The sequence below is a fragment of the Vanessa cardui genome, chromosome 9, assembly GCF_905220365.1.
Source record: "Vanessa cardui chromosome 9, ilVanCard2.1, whole genome shotgun sequence".
NCBI classification, from domain to species: Eukaryota; Metazoa; Arthropoda; class Insecta; order Lepidoptera; family Nymphalidae; genus Vanessa; species Vanessa cardui.
In genome coordinates, this window is record NC_061131.1 from 7,515,067 (window position 1) to 7,528,071 (window position 13,005).

The 13,005-nt window shown below is 28.8% G+C and overlaps 2 protein-coding genes across 2 annotated transcripts; one reads left to right on the forward strand and one right to left on the reverse strand.

The window, feature by feature from the left end:
* Positions 1–730: 730 nt before the first annotated feature.
* On the forward strand, positions 731–5,025 carry LOC124532512. The gene is made up of 5 exons (XM_047107428.1): positions 731–1,024; positions 1,424–1,615; positions 2,130–2,268; positions 3,106–3,235; positions 4,268–5,025. The coding sequence occupies exons 1-5, from the start codon at positions 887–889 to the stop codon at positions 4,440–4,442; spliced, it is 774 nt and encodes a 257-aa protein (XP_046963384.1). The 5' UTR covers positions 731–886; the 3' UTR covers positions 4,443–5,025.
* A 1,464-nt stretch (positions 5,026–6,489) lies between these two features.
* On the reverse strand, positions 6,490–11,237 carry LOC124532569 (ras-related protein Rab-8A). The gene is made up of 5 exons (XM_047107525.1): positions 10,710–11,237; positions 9,992–10,191; positions 9,734–9,826; positions 9,022–9,135; positions 6,490–8,314 (listed from the first exon to the last, which is right to left on the reverse strand). The coding sequence occupies exons 1-5, from the start codon at positions 10,831–10,833 to the stop codon at positions 8,231–8,233; spliced, it is 615 nt and encodes a 204-aa protein (XP_046963481.1). The 5' UTR covers positions 10,834–11,237; the 3' UTR covers positions 6,490–8,230.
* Between the last annotated feature and the right edge of the window lie 1,768 nt (positions 11,238–13,005).

Genomic DNA, 13,005 nt, shown 5'->3' on the forward strand with positions numbered 1-13,005 from the left:
GAGTATGTCGAGATCGTTTGTTGCCTGTCTACGCTAAATAAAATTTGATGAAAGATAAAATATGTTTTACCTTTTCAACCAACTACAATTTTTCAATAGTTGTGAAATAATTTTACATGACATAAATATCTACTAATCATTTAAAATGAGCAATATTATTACGCCTCGTATTATTAATACTAACCATAAATATTAATTGATGGTCATTATTAATACTAGCGTTTATATATTATAATTTTTATTTTTTTTGATAACGTAGCGTATAGAACTGTGCTGAGTAAAAAATATTTAATTAAGAATATCTAGATATTACTTTTAATAAAATAAAATTAAAAAAATAATATTATTTACAGTATACCACAGGTTTTATTAATTTTAAACCGGCAATTGTAGAAGTTATGTATAATTAGGTATAATTTTTTTATATAATTTTAATGTTAACGCTCTAAAGTACAAATACATGGTAGGCCAACACCCTACCGTGTATAGCTGTGTGAGAGGTCACAGGTCCGGTTACTTGCACACAGAACAACATTGTTTTATATGTTTGCTTGCGTATTGGGAGTATCATATCTCATATATAGTCTTTACGCGTCGGTATACCATTTGCTCATCCGTCTTATTTTAATTAATTATAAAATATAATTACCTTTTATTTTGTTAAAGTTTGAATCCAGATAAATTATATTAAAAATAAAAAAGTGATGTCGAATGTCAATTGTCACTTAGATGACAGACGTTTATGTCTACAGTCTAGTCAATAAACAAACTCTAGATTTATATGTAATTCGTATTTATTATTTACATTTATACAAATATTGTTCAAAAGACATTTTGGTGCATATTACAATTATATTTACAAAAAATACTACGATACGTTAGTCTAATGTGGAAAGAATTACAAAAATCGCCATCATTTTTCTTAAAGTTTAAAAAAGAATGTAGAATTCACATTATTATTACAGATTACATTAAAATATGGGAAATTTATTACTCAGAAGATGCTTTTGTTAAATGCCTAAAGGTGAGGTAGTTTTATGAAATACTGCATTTTGATTTTGTAGTTTTTATGTTAAACATGTTCACAAACAGTGTCAACATGTTTCATCTAATTCAGTGGAGTGAGAGACAGACAGTTAATTTCGCATTTATAATTTTAATAAAGACAAGCATAATAATTATATGAGTAGGTCTATCTACTCATTTACAATATTCTATTCCTCAACGACACTACTTTCTGTTGTGTTAGTTTGATGAGTTACTGTGCTAACTTTATTCTGATAGTGAGTAGTTTTTAACATTTCTTATACCACCAATGGTTCTTGGTACTTGACCTTTCTGTATGTCATTTGCCATACTAGTTTTTATTAATATAAAAAATTACACCATACTTCTAATGAAAACAATACTTGTAACATTGCAGGAAAGTAATTATGGCTTAGAAATTAATACACTGGAGCTCATTGAAAATGGAACTCAAATGCTTCTAAATCCAACCGAATGTAAGAGTTTAAATATCTCATCTAATGAGTCTTTACTCACTGTGTCTATGACTAGGTTTTACGGTTACCCTTTACATCTAAGAATTGAGCTAAATGAAGGATCTCATGAGTTGGTAAGTGTTATTATCCAAAATTTTAAATATGTAAACTGGAGTGACATAAACTGGTATCCTTTTAAATTTTACTGAATGATTTGCACACAATTAAAGCCATCCACTGGTGTGTATTCTTTAAATAGCATAAGTATACTATAGGTTTTTGTGACTTGTAAACTCGGGTGAGTTTACAAGTCACAAAAACACAAAGTGAGTCAGTTGCAATTATATGCATATGCTCAATCCATATCAAAATAAAAAAGTATCCTGTATCTTTTATATAATCAATAAATAAAATTTGAATGAATGCTGTAATACTACATACATACTTAAAGCCAAATCCAAATTGTTAACACCTTGAAAGACGTTTCAAATTTTACCTATATCATTTATTGATTATAAGTGCTTAGTATTAAGCTGATGGTGTAATTATTTCAATAAAAAAATAAATTTAAAAATTTAACTCTGTGAAAACAACAAAACATATTACTATTTTCTTTCCATAATAAACATAATTATTTTTTAATTCCAGTTTTTTCAAGAAGTTACTCAACAACTTCTGAAAACAGTAAAAGACTTAAAATGCAGTGAAACAAAACTGCGTAAACTGCTTACAAAGAAAGATGAAGAAATTGAAGAATACAAATCATTAGGAGGCAAAATACGATATAGTTAGTATTATTATAACATTTACTTAAATATGTGAAGTTATAGTGTTGTAATTTATAAGTTACAAATATTGTAATTACATGTGACATCCAAGCAATACCAAATTATAAAATTAAATATCTGGATTTAATATCAATACTTTGTTTTCATATAAACAAGATATTCTTAAAAGTATTAGATTTTCATAGCAAATCAAAAAGAAAAAGAAATTCTACTTAATATTTAGTAAGTGTATTTCCATATTGAAATACCTTGAACAATTAACCAAATCATCATATTCTTAATTTTTACAATTTTAGAGGCAACATTGTTTTACACTATTTATCACATTATAATTTCTAACCTTTCATAAAATATTTGAAATTAATTCTAAAATCATTTTATGGATATTTGTTGAATTGTTATTTAACCAGGCAAGAATTTTATTTTTATAGAAGAATGTCATATAGTAATTATAGAATATTAATATGTACTATGCTGTCCTTAATTTTGAATTTTAATGATGATGTTATTTCAACCATACCAATTAGATTCCTTTGTGTCTTCTCCATCATATGTGACATTGGCATATTATTTGTACCTGGTTGACACAACTATAAGCCACTAACTGAAACTAAAAATGAATTGGTTTCATAAGGTATAGCTCGACAAGTTATAAGATGCTTAATAATTAATTTTATTGGGTTAATTATAAATAGACCATTTTATATAATGAATTTTAATATTAAAAAATGACAAATGTAATTTCTTTCAAGCTTATTCAGTTCAGAATGTACTGAACATTTGTTCGTAAATTTTTTTTTATATTATATAACAAAATTATATTATACTATTTACAGCTGCACTGCCTGCTTATGATGATGAAACACATATGCAAACTCATACAGAATATGAGAAAAATTTTAGTGAAATAGAGATATCCAATACTATTCTAGAGAGAATAGTTAGTGTTCCTAGACAAAATACTAAGTAAGTTTAATTTTCATAATATTATTATATTATACATTTCGTATAATTATTATATGGGTTTTATTAGTTTATTAAGTTTTTTTATTTATTTTTTATGGTATAGGTTGGCTGACGAGCATTGGGCCACCTAATGGTAAGTGGTCACCATCACCCATAGACAATGACATTGTAAAAAATAGTAACTATTCCTTACATCGTCAATGTGAACTGTTTGAATGTTAAGCAAGCCAGTTTTAATCATAAACATAGTGCCCATTTTTTAAGGGGTAGTCGATTATGTAATAATTGACTAGATAATAAATTTATTCTATTCAATTTCACTATATACAAGCTGTGCCCGCGACCTTGTACGTATTTGAATTTAACAAAAAAAAATATTATTGTAACCAAAGTTAGTCCTTATTATAACAGTTATCTGCCCCGTCAAAATTGGACCAGCCGTTCCAGAGATTAGCCGGAACAAACAGACAGACACAAAAAAATTTGACAAATGTTATTTTATTATGTGTATACATGTGTATATATACACATGTATACACATAATAAAATAGCTTGTTTACTTGGTGGTAGGGCTTTGTGCGAACCCGTCTGGGTAGGTACCACCCACTCATCAGTTATTCTACCGCCAAATAACAGTAGTCAGTATTGTTGTGTTCCGGTTTGAAGGGTGAGTGAGCCAGTGTAACTTCAGGCACAAGGGACATAACATCTTAGTTCCCAAGGTTAGTGGCGCAGTGATGATGTAAGGAATAGTTAATATTTCTCACAGCGTCATTGTCTATGGGTGATGGTGACCACTTACCATCAGGTGGCCCATATGCTCGTACGCCAACCTATACCATAAAAAAAAAAAAAAAAAAAATATGCATTGAGTAAAAAGAGGGCTATTAGCATAATATAATAATAAGTGCATGTAATCCAGGAAAACTCCATTTTGAACTTGGTACTTAGCCAAAAGTTACATCACTGTCTTAGACAATAGCGGATTTAATTAACAACTACTATTTTTGATATTCCTTTTACTAATTTCAGCGAAATAATGAGTGATTGTAAGAAAAATATAAAACACGAACCTCTTTCACAAGAAGATATCTCGTCAAATGGAACAACTAGAGGTTCAAACGATATAAAACAAGAATTTATAAAGAATGAAATAACTCCAATAATTCCAACACGAACCAAGAGAAAAAAAATGCTGAACATTTAATGGACTTATATCATATGCATGAAAAATGTCATACTAAATATTTTATTTTGAAAAATATGAAATGTTAATTTATTAAAATTAATAATTTTATTTCGTACATTAATTATTTTACTTACAATTGTAACATTGAGGTTTTTTTAAACTGCTAAACTTTTGTAATTTATATATATTAATGCAATGATAACTTTTTATTCTACCTAATGTTGTGACAGAGTTAAATCTGCCGTGGCATTACTTGAGTGCAGAAGCAAAAATATGGTTTCATTTCTTTTTTAATAATTTAAGTGCGTGGTATGTAAATAAGAAACTTGTGAATGTTATGCTTAAATAATGAAATTGTTAAAAGTTACTTGGGGTAGGTCTTGCACCGTTAGACAGTCTATATGGGTACCATCCACACATCATATATTCTAGTGTGAAACAATACATAGTTGTTTTAAAGAGATTTGAGCCAATATAATTATAGGTACTAGGAATATAACAACTTAATTATGGTGTAGTAATGGTGATGTAATAAATCATCCAATCCTACTCTACTAAACTTTAGTCTACTAAACTTTAAATTAAATGTAAAATTACATTTCAAAAAAGGTACAATAAAAGACATAATTTATAATAAATTTTTTATTGGTAATACATTGAACTAGCTCCAATTGTGCCTCTGATATTACAATAATGTAATACATTGGATATTTGTTTATAGGTATTAAATTAATCTATAATATTAATTTACTTTATGCTTTGATGTACATACTAATAAAAAAAATTATATAAACATAAGTCATTAATTGTGTATAAAAAAAGTTTTTACTAAAAATATAAATTTGTAATCGGAAGCTTCATTGGGCTTAGAAGAGGAAATAATTCATGTTGTATGAAATTTGTTTTCTTATGAAATAATATTTAATAGTAGTCAAATACTTCAATACAACAATGATAAAATAATCATCAATTAATGTTTTAAAATTACATAATTGTATGTTTTTTTTTTAATAATTGAATTTATTTTTATTGCCGTATATTTGTTTGTTACTTGATATACTATTTATTGCGATATATAAAAATGATTGTATATAATAATATATTACAGTCAAAACTCTCCACAACATTGTTAAAAATACCAAAGATTCAAGCTAAAATATTTAGGTATATGCTTTATTCAAGTAAGCTCTTACAAATATAATTGAGGTATGCACTACCTAAAAACATGTTTATGTTACAGAAATTGATAAAGAGATTGACTCAATAAAACAATGTGGTCTTATATGTGCCAATACTATTTATAAAGCTGTGGCCTTCTGGTGGCAGTTTCTGTTTGATATTGTTTAATTATTCAAACTTTTGATTTATTTTTCACCCTCTAAATACCATTTGTTAATATAGTTTGTTCTTTGAAAATAAGAGTGCATAGTGAATGGTTTGTTTAGATAATCAAATTGTGAATATTTTTAAATTTTCCGATTCATAAATCCAAATCCTTTGATAAATAAGGCTATATTACTCAATACAAAATTATATAGATGATTAAAAAACCATAGAGTAATAGATTAATTGATATATTCAATAAAAATCTATTTAACCATCATTATGTATTTCAAAGGAAAACAATAACTAATGAGTTTCTTGCCAGTTCTTAGTTGAATCTGCATTCTTAAACGGTGGTGGCTTTACTTTTAATAAAATTCTGTAATATAATGATTCAAAAGTGCTTGTAAGTTTACTTGAACAAAGTATATTTCGATTTTGTAATTATATGTATACCAACACTCATAATTTGATTTCTAATCTATTGTATCCAATAAAATTTAATTGGTTGTATCATATTTATTGACATGTATTATAGATTATATTAACTATGAATGAATAGTTATAATTATAATGTATTTATGTGTTTATTTTTAAAATTGGGGGTTACTACTTTCAAATACGTCTTGAGTGATTTAAAATTACTTATTAAATTACGGATGAAAATGGAATAACTTATTTTATTGAGTTACTTAGAAATGGGTTTTGATATTTTAATTGGAACATAAAAAGTATTTTATTTATTAATTTTTTTAACCAAGTATTTTATTTAATCGAGACAAATAAGTGCACATCTAACATTTTTGAATTAATTATTTATTCCAACATTAATCATTTACATAAAGAGTTCCAATGCACATTATGTATAACTCTATCGATACAATATTTTAACTTTTTTTTAATTTAAGAAGTTTAAAACTTTTTTTTTAAGTTAATTAAATTCGTAAAGTGTGCTTCTTTTTTGAGTCCTTATATTTGTGAGCAAATCGCGTCGTTGCGTAAGCTATATGAGTATAATAAACTATACTATTAATAACGATTTAAGCTGTACAATTTAAGGCTTTTGCCGATATGAGATTCTCTTTGCGATTTTTTAAACTAAGAGGAAAATATCTACTAATATTTATTAAGAGTATATCATTAATATCACTATTTGAAAATAAACATGCATCTTAGAAGTCGTATTATCCACAAATCAAAATAGTTTTAATATAAATAACTACTGTTTGTTTTTTTTTTACAAATTATTTTCATAGTATATTATGGTTTACCGACTTTTGTTGTATCGGTTTTAATGTTCTTATATAATTAGTATATTTTAATTGATTACTTTCTAAACTTTAAATTGAATACTACAAAGTTAATTGCTATAGTTTATACACGCAAAAAGAGCACACAGATGCATAAAGCGTGAATACAGTCTATTCAATAGCTAGAATCTCAAAACAAATGAATTTGTTTTATTAACTCTCAAAAGTATTCTGAATAATCAAAAAGTAATTACTTAGACTCAGCAAGTTTTTTTTTTTTATCATTAATCATTTCCTTGTCTATAATTTGGTAAGTACAGAATGCGAATTACCGCAATGAGCAATTTCGACGTTCTAACTCTTTGTTTTGTTTATGGTTGCCTAACCTTACATACCAATATGCTCAGATTATAAAACAAAAGGCGGATGGAGCGTGCAGAACATTATATTGAAGAAACAAAAGAGAACGCCAGTTCCGGTGTGTATTAACAATTTATATATGTATAATGTAATATTAAAAAAAATACATTTTGATTTGACGCATTTGAATTTGTCCTTGCTTTTTTACCTTCATTCACTCCAATTCCTTCCGAATTTTTTTTTATAATCTGAGTCAATATAAACTTTATTATTTTAGGCAATCCAGTTTGATTTCCAGTATTAATCGAGAAATATATTTGCTCATCCACCGAATGACTGGCGATTTGTCTCGACAAATAATAGTGGTGAAACTGGCATAGTTTACAATAATATTACGAACACTTAAGGTCGGTGTACTGCCTAATAATAGTTTCTTACGAATTATACACTTTACAAAACATCTTACACAATGGAAGACGAATGGTTCATTTATTAAATGTATTTAATTGGATATTAGTTCAATGATATTCATTAAAAATTGCACGATGTCAAAGCGCCTGTTGTCCATACGAAAATAAAACAATCAATCTGTTTTGAGATTCTGACTCTACAAGTATCACATCTACAAAATTGAAAACATTCTACTGTTTATATTTCACTATAAAAATCCGTTTTTATTTTAATATACGTCACTAGCAAATTTTTATTCTAGAAAATGTATCGTTTGACTGTTACGATTTGAATGTTTCGGTTTCGAGTTAAATCTGTCGCAGACTGGTTTACTAGTATAAAATTGTAGATTTTTCTACGTAGGATGTATTCGTCAGCTTATATAAGTGTAGATTTATTATTAATATCATATTGTGGTATCGGTTAACAACTACACTTTGACACGTCTGTTTCGGATTCAGAGGCCTTTATTACGTTGTCCCTTTCCTTCAGCTCGAAAGCATCAGCCTGTAAATAAATAAAAATTATTGATTTAATCATTGTTGTGCAAAATGTATACCTATTCGATTTGACACGTGATCCATAATTGATGTACCTATTGAAGTGAATATATGAATATGTTACTAGACTCAATTATTTTTAGTAGTCTAAAGAAGAAATAAATTACAATGAAAACTTTCAGATGTGAAATTTGCAGTAGATAATATTTGAATTCTTATTGTGTTTTGTTATCGAAAAAAAGTAGGATGTCAGATGTTATTGACCTGCATGCAGTAGGTCAATAACATCTGACATCCTATTTTTTACCCGTACATTTCATAATTACAAAGAAAGGTCTACCGATTTCTAAAAGGTACGGATATTCCCCTGCGTGAGTCTGTCGTGTATCGAATTACACGTCCAATCTGACGCTTAGGATGTGCCAGTGGACGAACAATACCATCCGGTAATATAATGCGCTTGAGAAATTAAATTCGACCACACGTGAAATGTCCGTTTTGATACAAAATTCAGGAAGGTTTGATATATTTAATTAATTCTGAACGTGTATACTTTTGATAACAAATCAGTACATAAGTGTATGATCGATAGTGAAAATCTAATACTATTTTATATGCTACTGGTGAGCCAGTTATACTATTTGCATTGGTATTTTTAACCTTAGGTATTTTAATTATCAAGATAATGTACAATGTCAATTAACACTTATTCACCTTGGTCTCTCTATATTCTCGTATTTTTCTGGCTAAAGTCAGGAAAGCTTCTTCGATGTTAATGTTGCTTTTACAAGATACCTCGAAGAATGGCATGTCAAAATCGTCAGCAATCTGAAAATTAGCAAATGCAATTTGAATTATCTCCAATATAATACCAAAAACAAAACAAATATTCGGTCTGCAAAATTATACTACATTAATCAGGGGTAACGTACAAAATCGTGTCAAAAACATGATGTTATACCTACTACAAAGCCAATACCAAAAATGTCCACATAATATTACCTAATTAACTAAATATTAATATGAAATATTCCCAAAGAATATGCTAATTATTATTATAGTGCAAGATTTATTCAATTTAAAACAAAACGTTTTCAATAAAAAAAAAACCCTTGTATGTAAAGAAAATGATAACGTATATAGGTATTGTTAAGTGTTTGTAACGAATATTTTAAGACTGTTTAAAATATTTATTAAAATATTAATTGTAACTACTTTACATTATTTTAACTTTGAATATATTTTTTTCCACAGTACACTTAAGCACGTAAGGACAATAGTAATATACCTATAGTAGAATAAATACTGTGCGATATTTTTTCTCCGATTTACCTCCCTTTATAATTCCCTCCCAACTATCGCCCTTGATCTATTTGGCAAATGATATTGTTGGGGTAAAAGAAATAATAAAACGAAAATATAATACCTTTTGACCTCGTTCCTTGGGTACTGCTCGATGATTCTCGTGTACATCACATTTATTGCCAACTAAAACTTTTATCACATCCGGAGAGGCATACTGTAAAATAAAAATGTAACATGTAATTTTACTTTATATATCAATTACAATTTACAAAGTATTACGCCTGCAGTTTCCAATTGATTGCAAGATACGAGAGTATATATTTTGCTATTAATTGCTTACAGGGACGAAACAAGTAAATAAGAATTATATTTTACATACCTCTTGAATATTTCTTAACCAATAAGATAAATGGTTAAATGATTCCAGATTGGTAATGTCGTACATAAGAATGATACCCATGGCGCCTCTATAGTAAGCTGTAGTCAAAGTTCTGAATCGTTCCTGGCCAGCTGTATCCCATATTTGAAGTTTGATGGGCACTCCGTCTAGATTGATTATTTTTTGCTTGAAATCTATACCTGGAAAATTATTAGGATACCTAAATATAAATACTTGTTGATATTTTATAACAATCGACATAAGTCTGTATAAAGCCATTTTGTTTTTTAATATTTAATATAAATAATTTCAAATTTAAATAAGTTAGTTTGTATGAAAGGAAATAGACATTGCGTTTCACTAAAATTAACTCCTATCATAAAGAAAAGTAGTCTCTATATTTTACGTAGTAACCTAACTGCAGTATATAATTTATGTTTATAAATAATGAAGCTTTTCCTATTTGCCGTAATCCATAGTATTTAATTATAATTATTGGACCAGTACCTTCTAAATATAAATGTCTATTAATAATATCTGAAATATTGCAATGAAGTCGGTAATAACTTTATAGTAATACTTTTACTTAAAACACGATGACAAGTAAGTACTGTTGTTTTCTTTGTTCTCACCAAACTTGAAATTCGTAATTATAATTTATAATCTCAAATAAAACGAAACAACAGCTGACCAAGCTTAATAAAAATATATCACTTACCTATAGTAGATATGTAAATATCGTAATATCTTTCATCACAATATCTGTGCACAATACAAGTTTTTCCAACATTCGAATCACCCAAAACTAGTAACTTATACGTTGCAGAAAAATCTAAAGCCATAATTTTTGTTTACTTTGTTTTCAATACGCGGGTGGTCGCTCAAAACATCGGCCGAACTGTCAAAGTGAGAAAAATCAATGATGACAAGAGCGCATGTGCAGGATCACCCTTGTCTTAAAACAGTAACTAGTAAGATAATGCCCCCCGAGACCTGGGTTTTCCTTGCAACCGTCTATACCTACTACGACGGTGCAGACAGCGTATCGAACGACCTCGTGGATATAACTTTTTGTGTTCCATTCTAATAATGTTAACGTTTTAGGCGTTGCTTCGCTTTGGCAGCGAAGTGTATCGAATCAAAAAAAATGTACTATTCAGTATGAACGTGTACTGTGATCGCATGGATACATTTAATAATGTATTTTCATTTAAGACAATATTTCACTGTCGCCTCCCGGAGCCTATTCAGTTATTATTGTACATTAATATAATTAATAGATGTGGCTATTTATATATATTTCCGCAATAAAAATATTATTCTGACAGAATAAGTTTATTATGAAGGCATGATAAAGCACAAAAATAATTAGCATTCCCCTCGCTAGATTGCGTATCAACGGCTGAGTGTGAACCTTCCGGGTGCGGTGGGTGTTGTAGTTACATTAAGAGTTCCATTTATTTCATTTAAATCCCTGGCATATCTGACTGCTACATCTTGGTGGCCCCTGTACTATGTAAATAGCTTATGTTCTGTATTAATGCGCCCACTTGGCTGAATTGAAGATCACTTATCAGTCTTTGTTGGCCACTGTTGGGTATGCTTGTCCTTTTTTTGAGTTCAAGGTTAAATATTATTGTATCTTTAATGGCCTTAAACTGCATAATACAACAATTGCACGCGAGTCATCTGTAAGTTAAATGATAACTATTAAACAAAATATGTTTAAGAAAATAATTATTGCTCTGTTGTTTACATTGCATTCCGGTGCATATAAAATATAGCCAACTATTAAACGATAATGGTTCCTTTGTCTCGATTAAAATGTAAATGGTTAGCAAATCTCTCTCATTAAATAACATTGCCTTTGTCATGAAAAAAAGTCCAACTAAATAACGTTGTGAAAAGTCCAAAACAAGAAACTATTAGTGGCCGAAATTCTATAATGAAATTATTGGTCGTACATTAATTAGAAAAGTAATATATGTATATCAATAACAATACCACACACATATAACTTTTGTTATTTAGAAGTTAGCTGTTTATATACGAAAAATATTTACCTTAAACGCAGGCTGGGGCGATCGCGCTCCTCGGGAGCGAGCCTGCTTTTTGTCAGGTCTTAATCCAGGGTGTGAAAAAGCCAAGAGAACGCAAAAAAGGGATCATAGAACACTGCTTGCAACCGGGAGCCGGTGTTACTTTAATACGGGACTGCTTGTTGCAAAAAAATAACATTGTGGTCAAATATATACTTTTTCTTATAATATTTAATAGGTATCATCTTAAAGTATGTTGTATAAATGATTATCTTGATTTAATGTCACGGATACCACTGATATCAGATTGATCGTAAGCTTTGATGATTCATTTTCTTCACAGTTTAAAATAAGACTGCAATAATTAATATTTAAAGCGTCTTATCATTCATAGCATAATAGTAAAATACTGTCATATGACAGATTTATAGAAGTAGGTAAGCAAAATAAAATAAATCCTGAGAGGGTTCATAAAAGGCACAGAGACCAGAAAGTAGACCTCATCACAATACATAAATATTTTAACGAGGTTTCTTGAAATTGAAAATTCCAATTTCCAAGTAATAGCGTCGGTGCGTGATGTATTCACTTGACGTTCCGGGTCACACGGTAGCACTAAGCTATGTCACCATACATTACGCGGTCAGGAAGAGTACAGCTTCATTTGTCAAAGAACCGCAAGTCAGCCGCCAGCGCAGCTTGATGTATTATAAATAGCTGCAATTTTGACATTCACGTTCCGTTTGCCATTTACGTCTCAGTCTACTGCTTCTGCTCCCCCCTTTAATTTTGCGGTAAATGATGAATGCTTTGTTGTTTTAGCTTATTTTCCTCATTATAACTTATGCGTTGTACAAGTATTACTTGTCTGTGTCGGTTTGTTGACTGCAGTCTCTATTATTATTTTATTTTAATAATTATTAGAGACTTAACTATTATAATTGCAAGGTTAGGTTGGGGTTTCAAGAATATTTC